The 19,942-nt window shown below is 41.6% G+C and overlaps 1 protein-coding gene across 2 annotated transcripts in view; it reads right to left on the bottom strand.

Annotated features, from left to right (window-relative positions):
- Positions 1 to 19,942, bottom strand: part of SNX5 (sorting nexin 5) — a 229,078-nt gene that overhangs the window by 161,429 nt on the left and 47,707 nt on the right. For both annotated transcript variants that reach the window (XM_069234748.1, XM_069234749.1), the window contains exons 4-7: positions 15,689 to 15,799; positions 3,671 to 3,792; positions 3,306 to 3,429; positions 2,818 to 2,913 (exon numbers count right to left, since the gene is read on the bottom strand). In XM_069234748.1, the coding sequence (XP_069090849.1) occupies positions 2,818 to 2,913; positions 3,306 to 3,429; positions 3,671 to 3,792; positions 15,689 to 15,799 (453 nt within the window). The remainder of the gene's footprint in view (positions 1 to 2,817; positions 2,914 to 3,305; positions 3,430 to 3,670; positions 3,793 to 15,688; positions 15,800 to 19,942) is intronic.

Here is a 19,942-nt window from a genome sequence, read left to right as displayed (position 1 = left end):
CTAAGAAGAACAAAAGGGTTTCAGCAGAAATTGACAACGTGCAGCATGAGATGGCAACCTGGCTGGCGTGTCCCTTCTAAGATGGTGTGGGCAATGTGAGGTTTTATAATAACATATCTGTTGTTCTACGAACTGCCCTGACGTGACAGCACATATTTTTCTGTGTAGGGTAGATAATGTACTCTTTAGACAGGCAATACCTGGTAAATATTGTATGCAGCCTTTGAGCACAGGATGAAAATGTGCAAATAAATGAATAACAAATCTGCGTGGAAAGGCAACTGATAAATATCGCCACTAAAGTGAAGCTTTGCGAAAATAATAAAATGAATAAAAGCAAAATGTAACTTGGTGGGAGGGCACAGGCCTTACGCCCAGGGCTAAGTTATGTGCCTGTGTAAATGCTAAAATAACCTCATGACATGGGAGTCATGATAGAAACTGGGAAATGCCATAGGGGAAATTAAAAGAGTGAGGGAAAGCGCGCAAGAGCACTCTCACTGCAGACAAAGCAGAAGACGTCTATTAAATGTTTAGTAAAAATTTAACTTTAAAAAAGCAAATCAGTTCAATGACATCAGCTGCAGAATGACATACCATATATTATCATAAGCAAAGGTAATGAAGAAATGCTCCAGGGGCAGAGCAAAGCAGAACTGGTAGGAAACCATCTATTAAAAGGGAACTGAACTGAGATAGAGGAAAGTGATCAAATCATAAATAAGAGACGGACTCACAAACTTAGTCTATGCAATATTATATTCAATGAGGTCTCTAATCAAAGTCATCTGTAGCAAGAAAACAAGAAGTAGGCTAAAATGAGATATTTTCAACTGAAACAACAAAACCATAAAATCAAAAGTGGCTGCAGAAAAAGATCCAGAAGACTGATTAAATTTACTACTATTTAGGAACCTGGGGGTGCCAGTACATGGGGTTATAGTATACAATAGAAAAGGAGAGCTCAACATGTTCTCATCTTTTTCCCCCATACTGAAAATAAAAAAGGGAGCTACAAACTCCTACTTAAGCAATGCCAAAGCAAATAAGGTTCACATTAGTATTGATCAGGCATGCACACATTTACACCTAGATCACATCTTTTTTTTGTTTGTTTACATACAACACTCATTTGTTTTTCTTAACGATCAGCACACCTAGAAATAGATGCGTCCACAGACTCAAACTGTTCTATGAGCTATTAAGCACATGGATCAACAGAAATGCCAGTACCTTACCTAGACAAGAGACCTACAGGTAGAGGTGTATATGGACATCTCAGCAACTTTGATAAAAATGTGTACTAAAATTTTAACAGATAACGTGCATTAATGATAAAAGTTCAGAGAGATGCACAAAACGATTCAACTTAAAGAGAAGTAAGACTACTGCACACATGCATGGACTCGCAAACAATCATCTATACTCATGCACACACATCAACATGTGCACCTAAAGACCTACAGGTATCAATAAAACATATGGCAAATCAGCAATAGGCATCCCTCCACAAACACCAAAAGGCATAAAGAAACGTGACACAAATAGAGACGAAATACAAAGTGACTTATAGACACACATATCTACCACAGTCTCAGGTTGTAGACAGACAAGCGAAAGGGACAAAGACAGGGCGGAAGAAAAAAGGGCTGCGGGATGTTAACTGGTGCAGAGGAAATCATGTTCAAGGTAGGTAAAAAGAATGGGAATGGACATTCAATACACTCCTTCTTGCATAACTACTTTTCATAAGAAATGTAATAGTTTAATTGCCATGCTCATCTAACTCTTGCCCTCTTTGGAATGAGCATCTGTAGGTACCATTCCAGGGCGCACTGCATACCCACTTCATTCACTGCACTAGCATACCCCACATTTCGGTTGTCACAGATACCCATTGACATACAGAACACCATTCCTTTTTTAGGCTTTAGTGTTTAGTCACTGTTACAAGATATTAGCCCAGTTGGCCATATTGAAGCTAATAAACACCAAAACAACCAGAATGCAGCAATATGGTAAATGAAACCATAACTAGAAAAATATGGCCAGACAATCCTATATATAGGGACAAGACAATCCTATATACATAGTAGTTTGTCTGCATGCACTGACATTACCAAGCTTGTGTTTACGATGTCGACAATTTCATATATTTGTGTGATCCTCCTTTCCATGGAATGCAATGTGTATCCTCTGTTGATATTTTATGCAGCATAAATAAACCGAAAAAGGTAAAACATGTTACAATATTACTTATTTTATTCTGTTTGCATCTTAAACACTGCCTAGTGTTAGCATTCCATTGCAGATATTTGGCCTCATGCAGAAAACTGTTATATAGATACACTAGAGATAAAACATTTTAAACCATTTTGAAATCAATTACTTTAATTTTAAAGGCTATTTAACGATAGCACACAAGCAAGTGCACTTGCACACTCACACAATAACTCCCAAAATTCCGGGCGAAAAAATGGATTCACTGAATACTTAAGTTGCTATGTTAACAGCACTACCAAAAAACATAAGACTAAACATATTAACATGGTTCAACATGTAAAGTCGATCACTTATAGAAGGCACCTGAAAAACTCACATTTTGCGCAAGACCTACAATCTACCATCCTGAGGCCCTTCCTAGTGCGTGCAATAGATTTGCCACGCATTGTGCTAAATCAAAATACAACACCATACCCATCAAACATCAGCAGTTTAAATAGATTTACAAAAACGAATTACCAGTAATGCTGTGCACAAGCACACTTTTACATCTGAAGTAATCATGACTACGCTACTTCATATGTACATTCTTACCTTCACACCAGAAAGAAGAACTTCATCTGCACTTTTCACCACACTCTTGAAAAATCCACCAAACAGCTCTTTAGTATTTTTTCTTCTGACAGTTAGCTAAAAAGTAAATCACAAAACAAATAAGTCACTTTTGCTATGCAGCAAGAGTGCAGCCAGCATTATTTCAGAATTCCATAAACCATCAACTAGCTGTTTAGAAACGGAACTCAAAATCAACGGGAAGATTCATCCTTCTTAGTTTCCCTAAACGTTACTTATTACATGTGGCATCCTTGAAGGACAGAAAGAGATACATTGAAGGTCTGATAGAACTCCAAACATAAGATTTGTAGAAACACTTCTCTCATATACTTCTCTCTCAGGAAAAATAACGCAGGACGTGCAAAGTCATACACAGACATTATCTAACACACCACCATTCTACATGATTATCTTAAGACTAAATAAAATAAAAAAATTAAAAAACATAGAAATAGAGAAAATCTTACATCTTGATCATATTCTAGGAAAATTTGGAAGTTGGGATCCTGGCTAAGTACAGGATGAGAAGACAGACGCTGAAGGAAAACCTCATGAACGGATACAGTCTTCTTAAAGACAGCCAGGTACTCGCTGAAAGGCATGGGACAGAAAAGCAAAATAAGCACACTGTTTCAACAGAGTCACAGAGAAGGGGAGCAAGACGACCATCAAAAGCACGAATGAAGTTAAAACTGACTACTGTAATATGCTCCTCCCACATATACAATAAAGAATGAAGTCTAAATAGGGTGACCAGTGAAGAAATTCTTAAGCCACAGGTTTGATCTGGTTTGTAGCAGTCGTCAAAATTATCCCTAAATAAAGTTCTTACGCTTCAAGTTCTTGTTTCATTTTAGCAAATTCGTCTTTGGTCATTGTGCTTTCTCCTTCTCCTAACTTTTGCATCTTCTCTCTCGGACCATCGAAGTCCGGTTTTGTAGGCGCTGGTGGAATCTGTTTAATGAAGTTAGAGCAGATGATAATTAAGGTGAGCATCATAAAAGGTATGAGTGTTGCAAATAAACCAAATAGTTATATCTACATTGTGTAGCTACTTGTGAGCAACTGGAAAGGCGAGACTATAGTAAAGCCCCACTGCTAAAGTCACTTTCCATTGCCTGTAACATTCCCACCTACACTATCTTCGCAGACATATACTCCCCTAAAGGTAGCTGCTCATTAGGAAACAATCTCAATAATGTGGTATAAAGGCTAAGTTGGTACAATAATATACATGATCCTACCACCTATTTAGGTATGAACACAAATAGTCATTAACAGCTACAATTTGCTTGTTAACTCCTTATGTGTGAAGGACGTCCCAATGACATCCTCTGTCCTATCGTCAACCAGTCGTTCTCCTGGGGTTTTCTGGAGGAAACTGATGCTCACACCAGAGGCTTCCCTGTATACTGACTTCTGTGGGGGGGGGGGGGAGAGGGTCGTGAAATTACTTCTGGGTCTGCTGAGAGCATAAATGAAGTCAGCACGCTTTACAGCATGCTGTCATCAATGATCACAATAGACTGCGGAAGTAGGAGCAGAATCTGCCAGTTTGAATATAGAAGAATGCTTTTTGGGATGTGCAAAGCCCAACTGCGAGTTGTGTTGCAATTCGGTATTAGGAAGGGGTATGTTGATGGCGTCCCTTCCTAATACCAAATCTGAAAGGTATGCATGAATGTTTTGCAACCAAAATGCGGTTGCAACACATTTGCAGTTTACCGCCAATAGAACGTTGGTGGTAACCCATTTTCAAAGGGGAAGGGGTCCCAAGGGACCCCTTCCCCTTTGAGAATGGCTAGGAAAATATTTCTTAAGAGCTGGCAGTGGTCCCATGGACCACTGCCTACTCTTGAAAAATGAAACTTAAAATGTTTTAATTTTATTTCTTTTTTTTTTTAACGCAGTTATTTAAAAAGCAATCACAGACCATGGTGGTCTGCAGAGCCCAGCATGCCACCATCCCTGTGATGGCTGCGATTCCTAATGGGTCACAAATTGTACCATACCCTATTAATATTATTAAGCTAGGTCTATTTGCAAATGAAACTCTTTAAAGGGTTTCATACCTTTGAATTAGCAATTTCCTAATTGCAATTTGCAGGAAATCGCAATTAGGAAATCGCCAATTCAAACGTTCGGACTTGTGGCCCTTGGTCCTTCCAGATGTGTATTAGGAGAGCGGGTGAGATGGACATGAACAGACAATAAAATCTTAACCTAGGTTTGTTTTCACAAGGTTCTTGTGTAGGTAGCAGCAAATGTTCATGGTCAAAGTGAAACTGTGGTTAAGACAGTAACCGAACCTCAGCTGGCTTTGAGTGTAGTGGTAATTGTGTGTCTTTGGGTTAGCAGAAAGTGTGCATTAGTTTGCCAGTTATATACTTCTATAATAAGTTAACTGATGAGTGGCGGAGTAGCAGTGTGATTGTTGTTTCAGTCCTGTTGGCGTATGAATGTAATGGGCACTTAAATGGTGGCAGTCTGGTGATGAGTGTTGTAAGTGTTGACTATGTGGACGTCGGTATGAATGGCTTTGTGGGGTACACATAAAAGGCATGTAAATCAACTGTAAAGTGGTTGGAGTCTTGTCGTGGCTTTACGGCTCCCTAAACACTAAGTAATGGGTTCAATATTAATCATTAGTATTGAGGTTTTGACCCTATAACTACTGGTAGAGCCAAAACCAAACGGTATTAATTTATCCTTGAGTTCGGGCTAAATAAGAAGCAACATTTACATACCCTCATATTTTTTCAAAACTAAATACCCAGAGGTGTCTAGGGTGGTTTAACATGCATTGATCCCATACATTATCCACAAAGCCCTACAATTTCAACTTTCCCTAATGGCTTAAAATCACAAAGCTCACAGTTCTGTAGCACACAGTTTCAGAATCCAAGTCTAAGTACAACATTCCTATTACTCATCGTTTACATCCTTGTCTTTGGTAACCCCCCCAACTCGTGTGGCGTGGCCTAGCACCTGTGACACAAATTGTCTTAATACACAAAGAGGACCCATTGGCCATATGGGAAGCTGCAGAATTTGGGCCTGAGCTCGCCGGCCTGCTAAACCAACACATTTCTTAAAACTGGACATGAGGGACTGGGTGGGAGGGGTGTGTGGTGTCAACGGCAGCATGCCTTGGATGGATATCACAACATTTTCTTATACACTATTCCCTGCAAACATCAGCTAAAAACACACATTTTCTAGACAGGAAACTTCCAGTATCCAAAACCTTCCTACCAATTTGAGTAACTCCAGATGTCCCACGAAAAGTACTGCACCACTTGTGTGGTTGCACCTAGTGCCCGTAGCCGGAACTGATCAAACCAAGGTCAATGGGAGTCCTCGCAGGGGACTTGCACAAGGCTTGACTTAATCCTTTCTTGGCCTGGGTACTAGGTCCATCCTCATAATTGGGGCAGCACTGTTATCAGGACAGGTAGGGTAACTCTGGGTGGGTGGTAGAAATTTTGTGAATGCCTGCTGATTTTGGAAGTTCCCATCAGAGAACTTTAAGTGACTTTTTGAGCAGTCTCAGGTTTGCACGGCACTGAGGGTAACAGTATATCTTCTGATAGTCACATGGCATAACACCCTGGAATCCCCTGGGGTCTAGTTTTGAAAAATGTCTCGGGTTAGGGTGATTTCCATGAGTGGTGGCCAAGCAGAGCAGTATATACTGCAGCCACCCCCTTCGCGGATCTCTCCATGTAGCGCTTTACAGCCTTTTGAGTTACGTCTCTTGTCCCAAACACTAAAGTGACACACCATTTTCAATCAGGAGACTTATGGGAATGCTGGGTAAAAGGGAATTTGGGGTTCCCCAAAGGTTCCAAAAATTTCAGCCAAAGAAATGAAAGGAAAATGTGTGATTTTTTTTTTGTAAGGGCTTCTGGGTAAAATTATCTGGTGAGAGCCACAAAAGTTAAAATACACTGGACTCCCCTGGGTGTCTAGTTTTCAAAAGATGTGCAAGTCTGAAACAGTTCCCTAGATGCCAGCCGAGTTAGTGCCCAAAATCCGCAGCAACTTAAATTGGTGGTGGTGGTGGTGGGGGAGGGGGAGGGAGATTTAGTGAAAAAAAAAAAAAAAGTGACACGGGACACTTCCTTGTTGCGTTTTATGGCCTTACTTGTTGCGGAGGCTAGGTGCACCTGCACAAGTGAGTCACCATTTTTATCAGGAGACTTGGAGGAACACTGGGTGGTATGAAATGTATCACTCCTCACAGACTCTGGAATTTACAATCAGAGAAATTAGCTAAATAAGTGTGTTTTTAGGCACTGTCTGAGGTTTGGAAGAGCTTCTGGGTACACCTCATTAGAACTACAAAAGTCACATCAACCCGACAACCCTGGTATTTAGATTTCAGAAATGTTTGGGTATGGCAGGTTTTCTGGGTGGCAGGCGAGTTAAGGGCCGAATCCCACACCTAAGTCTGTTCGAGTTAAAAAAAATAAAAATAACGCACGGATTCTACCGAGTAAAATATTATGCGCCCTGGTTGTGTTTTTGGGATGTATTGTACCACAAGTCTAGACCTAGTCACACAAGTGAGGTACATATATTTTCTTTTTTTTAAATCAGGTGACATGTAACCACAGAATACTGAAACATTTCTTATCAGTTTGATTTCTTTGCATGTGTGCCTTCCACATTTAAGAAGACAATGTGTTAGAAAGAAGACATTTTGCAAAATGCCCACTTAAATCACATGCTAGTATGGGTACCCACATTCATGGACGTGTAAATAATCACTGCTATTAAATTCAGCATTTAGTGTACAATTCTGAATTATACTTATTTCATTCATACCGTTTCCACTCTTTATATTTTATCATATGAATTGTTCTATACTAGGTACACAATGAAAAACCAATGTAAGGTGAAGAACAGTTGTTGGCTCTGGGTATCTAAGGTTCTTAAAGAAGCTACAAACCCTTTTTGCCCCCAAAACAGGGTCTGGAGGATGTACCAACATGTATTGATTTTGTAAATTATCGGCACAAGAGGTTGCAGGTGAAAACGTTACAAATGGCTGTTTCTTCCTACTCATTTTTAATACTGGTTTCAATTTCAATTGTTAACTTATTTGGGAAAACCTTGAGGGATCTATACAAAATGACCCCTTGCTGAATTCACAATTTGTCTACTTTTTAGGGAGGAAAAGACTTTCAAGCAAAAACCGTAGAAGGGGAGAATAGGATCAGTAACTGTTTGTCCTGGCATCCTTGATGTGGTTTCCCCGTGTCTTTGGCCCTCTGACCTGTTTTTCGGACTCATTTTTGCAGACTTTTAGGATTCTTGGCACTTTACCACTGCTGACCACTTCTAAAGTGCAGGTGCTCTGTACTTTAGACATGGTCACAATGGCTTCTCCACAGTTGGCATATTTAATTTACTTGCAAGTCCCTAGTAACGTGTGCTCTAGGTGCCATGGGCATGTAAATTAAATACTGCTAGTTGGCCTGCGGAACTAATTTGCCACCCACTACAGTAGTCTTTCAAACATGTGTCAGGCCTGCCACTCCACAGCCTGTGTGTGCAGTTGTAAACTGCCATTTCGACCTAGCAAGTGCAAACCTGCCTTTATATTACATCTAAGTCACCCTTAAGGTAAGCCCTAGTTAGCCCCAATGGTAGGGTGCAGTTTTGTTTTTTTAAGTTGGACATGTACTTAAGTTTAACATGTCCAGATAGTGAAAAACTCGTAAAGTTGTTTTTCACTATTGCAAGGCCTATCTCTCTTATAGGATAGCATTGGGATTACCTTAAACATCTTTTAAGCTTATCTTTCAAATGGGAAAAAATAGAAATATGGAGCATGGAGTCCATGGACTCACAAAATAAAATTTTAAATCTTACTTTAACCATTCTGTGCTTTTGCCTGTCTCTGAATATACACCTGGGGTTGTTGACAGCTGGGTCTTGTGCATTTCCTCTAGACAGTCACACACAATGGAGGCTTGGGTGTGACATTTGCCTCCTGATGGCCCATCACCAGGCTAATGAGTATTCCTGGACTATATGGGTGGGAGGAGCCGACACTCCTGAACCAGGCTTTGCCTCTCTCCACATAAAGGGCTGCATAACCTCCTGTAGAGTGTCGGGAGCCAAGGAGGGTAGGACAGGGACCTTGTAAACTTCAAGGGAAGGCCTGAAGGTTTCTCCCACCTTACAGAACTAGGACACCAAAATATAACAAGCATTTGCAATGCAACAGGTCTCACATTTGCTCGAGTTAGAGCAATTACCGTTGTTAACTCCTAACCTGACTTTTCTTAAATTAAAAATAAAAAGTAAAACAGTTTCACATAAGCAAGCCGATTCACAGTGCCACGTCCGCCATGAGCATCAGCGTGAAGAGACACACAAAAGAAAAAGAAGTTCGCTCGCAGTCAAAGTTATCGACAAAAAAATGCAGTTAGCCATGTAACAGGGGCGACGGCTAACACAGTAACAAAACCTCATCAAGGATGGACAAACGTAAGCCATTTACCAGTGTCAAGATTTTTGAAGGGCAAGCCACCGAACGAGAGGTAGTGATGGGCGTGATGTGAGCGTTGTTAAAAGTACAGATGCAAATCAACACGTCGGAAAAGGAGCGCATGCGCGCTACTATGCTCGACCTAAAAAAGGTAGCACATGTGCGCTACTATGCTTGACCTATAAATGGAATTAAGACAACTTTGTTTTATTCTGTCTCGGGCGTTGGTTCCTTCTGCCATTCTATAATTTATAAATCATACTTTATTAAGGGCATTCCAGCAAAACTGATCTGGCTTCATGTATACCCGTGAACAAGATGCACACGGACGCTACAATTTGATCGAACTCGATGATGGCACGGTGTCCATGAGCTACTAGTACAGTGCACACTTGACAAGTCTATCATGCACTAAAAACGCACACCAGACACAATTAACGTAGAACAAAACATGCAGCTTATATGATGTAAACGTTGTAGGAGGCTGGCCTGGCTGGTAGTTGGTACCTTAGATACATACACCTTATAGCAGGTCCAGTTATCTCTTATTAGTGAAATGTAGTCAGTGTTCTAGCATCTTAGGCTGTTAGAGGTAGATGTAGCAGAGTGGATTAGGCTGAACTAGGATACATGCAAAGCTTCTGCTATACCACTATAGTTACACAGTACTTATACACAATAAAAAACAATACTCAGTGTTACCAAAAATAAAAAGGTACTTTATTTTAGTGACACAAGGCCAAAAACATCTTAGAGACAATACTCCTTCTGGAGGTAAGTTTTATACACAATAAATACACTGGAGACCAAAATCAGGTAAGTAAATAGTCACAGGATAGTGCAAACAACAAAATACCATAGAATGCAAAAGGAAGAAATAGGCATTGGGGCAACATAAACCTTATACTAAGAAAGTGGAATATGAATCACAAATTACCCCCTAGGCAAGTTTAGTGTGTAGATGGGTGCTGGGAATGTAAGAAAACCACAAAAGGTGAGTAAAATACCCCACCCTAGAGCCCAGAAAAGTAAGAGTAAAGTACTGCAAGTTTCCTCTGGACACGCTACAAGTCGTGATTAGAGTTGTTGCAGGAACCAAGCAAGACTGCAAACAACAAATGATGGATTTCTGGACCTGAAGACCTGTAAAGAGAGGAAACCAAGTCCAGAAGTCGCAGAAGATTCCAGGAAGGAGAGGAGCCCCTGCCAACCTAGAAGAGGATTTTCCGGTTCGAAGAAGTCTACAGAAGAGCACCAAAGAAGATGGCTGCAGGTTCCTGCGTGATGCAAAGGATGTCCCACGTCAAGATGTTGGATGCAGGAGAGTTGCAGCGCTGGATTCTTCCAGCGAGTCCTGATTGAAGCAATGTTGCGGTTTGCGTCAAAATGGCAATGCTTGGACCCAGGAGGGAGCTGGGGGCCTCAACCCGGACTGAGGTGGCGGAGGGGGCTCCCAGCACTGGAGGGAACCCACAGATGACCAGGCAGCACCCACGGAGGTCCCAGGACACGGGGACAAAGAAGGTGCAAATTATGGTTGCTGCAGCACTACAAAAGAAGGTCCCATACCACCGGAGAACAACTCAGCGAGTTGAGCGTCGCAGGACAAAGTGCTGGGGACCTGAGCCAGGCTGTGCATGAAGGATTCTTTCAAATAGTGTACAGAGGCCTCAGGAGGTAGAGATGACGCGGTGCACAGGGGTACTCTCGCAAACGGGGAAGGCAAGCTCCCAACTCTGCCAAATTTGGACAGCTGGACCTTAGAACAGTCTGTGTCAAAGGGGTCCACCTCCTGTGTTCCAGGAAGCACGCTTGTCGCCAGGAGAGGAGTCCCAGAGAACCTGTTGTCTTAGAAGCAGGGAAGTGACTCTCACTCCACGGGAGATTTCTTCAGTCCTTCTGGTGCAAGGTGAAGAAAGAGTCCTCAGAGTGTGCACACCTTGGAAACTGTTGCAGTTGCTGGCTGAAGCTGAAGTTGCAGGGTCACAGTGGCCCTTCTGGATACTTTGGTGCAGTTACAGCGGTTCCTGGAGCAGTCTGCGGTTGATCCGAGGGTCAGAAGCTGAAGCAGAAGTTGCAGAGGATTTCTGGTGGAAACGTGCAAGCCAAATCTGAAGAGGAACCCCCTGAGAGACCCTAAATAGTCATGAGAGAAGGGGGATTGGCTACCTAACCAGGTATGCACCTATCAGGAGGGGTCTCTGATGTCACCTGCTGGCACTGGCCACTCGAGATCTCCAGTGTCCCCCTGCACCTTGGAAAACAAGACGGTTAACACCAGGGACACATTGGAGGAGCTCTGGGCACAACCCCTGGGGTGATGATGGACAGGTGAGTGGTCACTCCCCTTTCCTTTGTCCAGTTTTGACCCAGAGCAGGGCCTGGGGGTCCCTGAACCGATGCAGACTGGCTTATGCAAGGAGTGCTCCATCTATGCCCTTCAAAGCATTTCCAGAGGCTCTGGGGGGCTATCCCCTCACAAGCCTGTAACACCTATTTCCAAAGGGAGAGGGTGTAACACCCTCTTCCCAAAGGAAATGCTTTGTTCTGCCTTCCTCGGACCGAGCTGCTCAGACCCCATGAGGGCAGAACCCTGTCTGTGAGGTGGCAGCAGCTGTAGCTGCAGTGCAAGCCTCAGAGAGCTGGTTTGGCAGTACTGGGGGTCCATGGTGGGGCCCCCAGGACGCATAGGATTAATCCCCAATACCAGATTTGGAATTTGGAGCGGGGGGGGGGGGGTTCAATCCCATGATCTTAGACACCTTACATGGGCATATTCGGAGTTACCATTGCAAAGCTACATATAGGTATTGACCTATACGTAGTGCACACGTGTAATGGTGTCCCTGCACTCACTAAGTCTGGGGAAATGGCCGTGGACAGCGTGGGGGCACCTTTGGTAGTGCAAGGGTGCCCTCACACTTAGTAACTTTGCACCTAGCCTTCAGTAAATGAAGACATAGGTGACTTACAAGTTACTTAAGTGCAGTGAAAATGGCTGTGAAACAGTGTGGGCAGTATTTCACTCAGCCTGCAGTGGCAGTCCTGAAGAAAGGTTTGTCTAGGCTCCTTATGGGTGGAAAAAGAAATGCTGCAGCCCATGAGGTTCTCCTGGAACCCCAATGCCCTGGGTACTATATACTAGGGAGTTATAAGGGGGGTCCAGTGTGCTAATTGGAAAATGGAGACACAAAACTATAGTGACTAATTTGGAAGCAGAGAGAGCATAAGCACTGAAGTTCTGGTTAGCAGAACTTCAGTGACACAGTTAAGCACTACTGACAACACACACATAGGCCACAAACTAAGAACACTGGGGTCCTGGCTAGCAGGATCCCAGTGAGACAGGCAAAACACACTAACAAATAAGGTTTTAGCTATGAGCACTGGGGTCCTGGCTAGCAGGATCCCAGTGAGAGAGTAAAAACACACTGACACACACTCACAAACAGGCCAAAAGTGGGGGTAACCATGCTAGAAAGATGCTACTTTGTCATAAACTTTTAACACGTTAGTGTGCTGGGACTCGAAGCGGTTGAGCCACACGGAGATTCTGCAAAGATACTCATTTTGCGCACAAGACATTTTACTCTGATGCAATGTTCTTTGTGCTTCTTACTATAACTGATCTGGCACTGCTGACTGTTTTGATAATAGCATTTTTCGGCTTCTCAGCTCATTATCAGAAAGTATGAATGTTTGGCTCGACCCCCGGCTCTTCAATGAGCTGCTGATAGGCCGTAAGCCCAATCATTGTCCTTTTTGGGAAAAAGGGCAGGAATATGCTTTGCTGCCAACATTCTTTCCCAGGTGAGATTAGCTGTCTCATCTCTGCCTTAACAGTGAGACAGATATTGATTTTGTGCATGCTGGCTTTTTGCACTTTATGTCCCCTGTTCTGGCGAGTCAAGTCGCAATTTCTCTGTTATTCAGGGGATGCTTCAGACGCCGGCGCAGTGTTAACTCCTAGTACAAATGTGTACTATGATTACATTCCAGCGCTCTATGAATCGTTTTAGCAGCACTGCAGCATGCACTGTCGTGGGAAAGCGTAGATTCCTATGTACGCAAATAGATTGAATAGTGGTGCACGCACAAAGTTAATTACACACAAACATGGCATCAAAAAGTTCCAGGTCACCCAGCCAGCGATCCATCATTGGGCATTCAATCATGCATGTTCTCAACAAGCACGACTGCCTAAACCAAATAGTACCCGTCTGTGCGCTTTGTTGGTCAAAATAGATGACCCCCAGAAGCAAGCATAGGGCCCTTTCCAACTATTCTTCTCAAATAATAAAACAAACGAGTTAGAGCTATTAGCGTCAATTCGTAAGCGACTTTTCTTGCCACACAAATAAAAAAAAAAATTAAAAATGAAAAAAAAAAAAAAAAAAAAATGCAGCATGATTGCGCTATGTAAAATGCAGCAAATTGAAAACGGAAAAACCAAGTGCGATCACGCTATGTACGCAGGGACTGCCTGATGACAGCAAATTCATAGACTGACCTGCCCGATGACGACGCTTTGCATGGCCCAACGACAAGACACCACCCTCACTTTCCCAGGGCGAGCCAGACAACAACGCAGTTCCCAGTGTGTTGAAAATATCAACGCATTGAGCCCTCAACAATGATGCGTTGCTCCAACAAAGGTACTGTTCAGCAGACCCGGCATGGTCTCTGTAGCCGGCCTACCCTCCATCGCGGTCAGCCTGGATTTTGGATTTGCACCGGTTTCTTGTGACCTCAAGTACCTTTTGATCTCTAGTGACTTCTAAGCACTGTTTTCACACATAACCTTTAAAAATTAATCTCGACTTCTGATTGTATTTTTTGCTGTTTTGGTCTTTTATTACTCAGATAGATGTTCGCTATTTTTCTAAACCAGTATGGAGTCTTTTTGTGATGTTTTCAGGGGGGGGGGGTGGGGGTGGGGGGGGGGGGAGAGAGAAGGAGTGGAAGATATGTGTGTGTGGTTTTTTTTTGTTTGTTTTTTTGGCACAGATACTTTACACAATTGCCTCTGCAGTTAGGCCTGACTGCTCTGTGCTAAGCTACCAGAGGGTGAGCACTGGTTAATTTAGGTTGTGTAACGGACTTACCCTGACTAGGACTGTGGCCCCTGCTTGGACAGGGTGCACACCTCTGCCAACAAAAGACCCAATTTCAAACAGTTTCTAAAAACACTGATAACATCAAGCCTGTGAAGTCCCTCGTACCCTTTCTAAGCATATTTTTCTTACTCTTGCCTTGGTAGGGAAGGTACATTTTATTACACGAACCAAACTCTTCATTTTGAACTCCCTTTATCACTTTATTCACTAACTCTAGATCTTTAAAAATGTAGTAGATGGTCCAGTTTTGGGACTTTTTGCCTGTACTTCTATCATCCTCTAAATGGTGTCTCTACACTGACTTTCTATTGCCAAACAATCCATCTTTAAAGTTAAGATCATTCGCCACTGCACGCCTCCTAAACACAGAGCCATCTAACAGCAGTGCCTTTGCCCTTATTTACCATAGGCCTCTCCACTCCACAACAACCAAAGTCGTCTGCTCTCCTGCGTCAGGAAGTTGAGCAGCTGGTGGCAGCTCATTTTACTTCCTGGAAGCTAAAATCCAGAACGCACATCTTCCTAGTCTTTTTTACATGACTAATCTAAAATCCCCAGAAAGAGCTAAAATCTCACTGTTTCCTCATTCAATTCAGCACTTTTCGTAGTTGTTCCCAGTGATACCCCTAAGCCCATCGATATTAATGTGCTTTATGTATTATTTTCATTAATTCATTGGTGATGGATTAGAGTGTCAATTGACAACAGATGAGTGCTGAAGCAGTATGAAATCCTCATCTATATAAGCTAACTGTAACACAAATCAAACAAGACGTTTGTCATAGTGGAGTGGGCTACATTTTGAAAATAATAAACAGTCCTAAAAAGTGTCTGGCCAAGACCCCAAAGAAAAAGTGTGAAACTGGATGGGCCATTGCTAACTACAATGCATCAACAATTTAAAACAAAAAACACAACAACAGGTAAACAAAAGTAGACCGTACATTAAGGGCATTTTACCCAAACTGCTGCTAGGAGCAGTAAATTGTATTAATTAGATCATTTTAGGCTAACTTTTTATCTGTTGCAGTTTGCCTCTTTAGACCAAAATATGTAACATGAACAATAAAGGAACAGTTTCTGTGGTTCGCTAAAAAGAAAATTATTTCATTTTCTTTCATGAAAAGCTTTTATGATGAAATTTCATACACTCCTGTGATACACAGGATATGTGTAAATTGCACCTCAGTGGACCACAAGGTAAGTGTATTTCATGGGTACAAACACTTACTATTATTCCTGCATATTCTTCACTCTCGATGAGCGTTTCGTGTAACCAGATAAAATCTTCATGCTGCCTCAACACAGAAAACTCTGGGCTTTGAAAAGCTGGTAGCGTGGTCTACAGAAAAAAATAAAAAAATAAAAATACAAAAAAAAAACACAAGCAAATTAAAGAAGTTCCAAATAAAAGACAATTAGCAGAGGAGAAACCAAAGCGGATGAACATAGTACTTTGTCACAGGGAAACTGTTAAGAGCAAATAAGCATTGGTAAATGTAAGAAAACGTTGCAATGGCCAATAGAAACAAAGGAAATTTAAGTGGCAAGCACAGGAACCAATGAAAAGCAAGGAAAAGAAGAGTGAAGGATGCAAGCCCCTTTCATGATTCATAGTAAATACAACAGATTTTACAAGCCTAGCGCAAGCGCTGTGCAGGCAAAATCTAATGAACACAATGACAAATATCTCATTTCCACACTCTGGCACAATAAAGATGTCCAGGATCACCAGGTTTTCCTTTTACTTGATTCAGAAGTCTTCCAGATGCCACTTTGTCCTATGACACATGCAGTCCACAAGATTCGTTTTGATATAAGGTAAACTTGCAAGAGAAGTCCTCAGCCATGCAAAGAGAAGTTTTCTCCCTTGTGAGTAATACAACGCCTCTGAAAACACCTTCAACCACCAGAAAGCGTACATGTCAAACAAGAAGTTTAGATTTCACAAGTTACAAGTCCACCTTTGCAGGCTATTCATGTTAAGAGGTGTAATACGCTCCATGAAATTAGACTGCCTGTATTCCATGGAATACATCAGTTTATTTTTTTAACAAGTTTTACTTTCCAGCTGAAAAAAAACAGTCTAGTCTCCAACCTTTTCTGAAGCAAAAGGTACTTAGGTTTAATGAAAATCATCCAGCGGTACAAATATTATTGTAATTTTAATAGTGACCACAAACACAAGTTTACATGTATGTTTTAAATATACACTTTTCAGTTTTTGTATACTGGGCTGCACACAGAAGAGCTACTTACGGGTAGCTCGAGAGCTACTAGTAGCTAACAAGCTACTCTTTGGAGATACCTGAAGGTTTCCTTTATGTCAGCTTAAATACTTCAGCTCAACAGAAGTTTTGCAACTACTGGCAGAAACTGCTGCCACATTTTCACCTTTTGTGCAACTAGAAAAACATCCTTTAAAAAAATAAATAAAATAAAAATAAAAATTCCAACAAAACCGTGCATAGATGATACAAAGTGAAGTGGTCCCCCAATCACAATGCAAGGTCAGGCCACCAGCTCCCATATTTACTCTGAATACAAACCTCGGCTACCTGATGTTTAGGGACCACGAATAGGACAGCTGGTCGATGCAGGTTAGCACATTTAGTGTGCATGTTGAAACGTTGAATACACCAGGTCACTCATACCTCCAATCAAAGTAATTTTTCAGCACTCTTCTAAACTATTAGACCAACTTCTCAAGGAAATGTAAAATGGGAGTGTTTGTACAGCACTGATATAACTTAAGTTTCAAGTGATCGACCAACGGTACTTCAACAAATCAGGCATCAATGCAAGATAAAAGTAAATCCCGAGATGGATGCTTAGAGAAAGTGTGCAGAGGTATCCATGTGGCTTTCCTGCAGATGTCTTCAATCACGATCATGTCAGTGGGGGCACTGGGCGTGCCTGGGTAATGCATCATTTCTGGAGGAAATTCAGTCTTTTCCTCTGAAGAAGTACTTTGACATGCATAAAATGTTTTAAACCAAGTGTCAGGCTTAAAGCTCTATTCATCCATATTTCCCACCCTTATCCACGTCCATTGCTTAAAGAACCTTGAGATTGACGGACCAGTCAAGCTGCAAGGTAGGACTTGCTGACAGAAGCCAACACCCGACACCAGCATCCATAAAACATTCCAAAAGCCACCAGTAGCCTCTACACCGATCTACAACAAGTGGAAGATTGGCCATATGAAAAGTCAGAGCTCTGTGCACTTCCCACTTTTGTTAAAGATACTTCCGAGCACGGGATATAATATATAGTACTTTACAGCAACCTTTTAACAGAAAGTGTCTGAGAGAAGGCCCTAGTCGTCTAAGGATAGGTCTTTGATCTGGATATCTACTGCAGATGCAGTAGGACTGTAACCACTTCGATGCACGTCAATTGCACGCGTCTTCATCTTCGCAATGCACTTAATGTCTGTTCTGTGGTAACCCCCAGGTCAGCAAGACTGTGGGAAGTAATGTAAGCCACATTAATTCCCACAAGCTTTCTGGCCAAATCGCCAACCATGTTCGTGCTATGGCCTCTGCTCAACATCCAGTGATTCTGGGCCTCACCATGCCTAAGAAAATAATGTGTAATGTAATCTGGTTCGTATTTAAAACGCTCCACTGCCATTGGGGAAAGTTTGAGCTATATAAAACTGCAAAAAAATAAAAACAAAAGAAATACCCAAGTACCTTAAATAATTTGTGTTGTGCATGAAAACATATGCCTTTACCTACTAAGATTTTTTATCTATTTATTGGTTCCGTGTTCTACGCATCATTTAGAGGCTTTTTTGTGTCTGTTTCTGGGGATTTTCTATCAGTTACAACACAGGTTGGTTTAGTAAGGTCATATGGGTGTGAAAGGCAGAAACCAGAGCAGAGTTCTAACTGTACATGGCACAGGAAGCTGTAGTATTTTTTACTAGAAATGATGCATACCAGCATGGCAATTGGTGGCATAATGGCGAATAGCGCTCTTTGGCTCCTGATTGGCAATGATAATGGAGGTAAGAAATACTTTTAACTAGTAGCGTTGACTCTCCTAAGATTAATCTGAGGAGCACCTGACAGAGCTTGAAAGTGTGCTTCCTATAAGAGAAACAAGCAAATATAATAATGTACCTCCATCTGGACCCACAGCAGGGACATCCTACAGAGTGCATTTAAAAGGTAAACACTTTAGACCTCCAGTTTTTCTGAATGGCGAAAGAGATAAGCTAGTTGGGAGATTTACCTTCCTTTGGGAGGTTTCCTCCTTGACCTGGAGGTGAATTTGGAGTTTGTGTCCTGAAGGAAAAATGATTTACTTTTTGGATTCCTACATGCACAAGTTAACATACTTTGTCTTTTTTATGAAAGCTCCAATTTCTGTTGGTACACAGGAATTTGAATTTCTAAGCCATCTGGCACAGTGGATCTCGAATATTGGGCATAATTAAACTAGGCCAAAAGATATGAAGAGGAATCTCAGAAATTGTGCTGTGGTATTTTGTGCCAAGTTTACTTCATTCATTCAGAATTTGAACATTTGTCTGGTAGCAAATGGAAAGACCGAAGACGTTTCATTAAAAGACCTGTGCTTTAAATGCAATTTTAATCTGAAGCTGCATTTTTCATTGATAAAGCACTTGGATCACAAATGCTAACAATGTACAGAGTCTGACGTTTGGGCTTTATTTTGTCAAAAGAAGCCCATACTATTATGTGAGCTGAACTTCCAGTTTTCATAAGGACTCAGGTGTTACGAATAAGTTAGTTATTCTGTGAAGGTCACTACTGTTTCATATTGTTAAAATCTTTGGTAAGAACACAGATAGCATTTGCTTTCCGAAGGTCATGTCAGTCATTAATTCTTGCACTTATTGGCACAAAGTGAAGGAGCAAATCCTAACAGATGGATATTTTAGGATTAAAGTATTTGTAAGGATATTAGTCTTTATATTTATGTTCAGTTGCCTCTGCACATCATGTAAAACTACATTTATTCCTCTCAAACTCTGTCTAAACTTTGCCTAAATCTGTTCCCGTCATCCCATTCACATAGATGGTGTAGAACTCATACCACGTTTTAAGCTATGCACCCAAGATAAATTGATCCAAATAAGATAAATTCACAAAACATGAGAGAGAAATAAAACCTTACTGTGGTTTTCTTCAACTAGTCCTTGGTTATCCCAGTAAGGGTGGAATTTATAAGGCTGTCCCCACCTATAGAAGCTCAGGCGCCAATTGGCGCCACAAAATGTGTGCGCGAAATCTGAGTAATTTCGGTTTGTGTAATTATGCCGGAGTTTTGGAAAAATTACACGAAATGACAATGAGCCATGTTTGCCATTTTGTTTTGGGGTACGAAGTGTATCTTAGCAAACAAAATTGACGAGTATGCATTTTGCCCAAAAAGGTATAACAAAACAACTAGTGCAAACATTAGCTGCTTGCATTTGGTCAGTTTGTGTTGTTCCGATTTTCTGCAATAT

This window comes from Pleurodeles waltl, chromosome 5 (genome assembly GCF_031143425.1).
Source record: "Pleurodeles waltl isolate 20211129_DDA chromosome 5, aPleWal1.hap1.20221129, whole genome shotgun sequence".
Taxonomy (NCBI): Eukaryota; Metazoa; Chordata; class Amphibia; order Caudata; family Salamandridae; genus Pleurodeles; species Pleurodeles waltl.
Note: the sequence above shows the minus strand (reverse complement) of the source record. Positions and strands in the feature narration are given on the sequence as shown.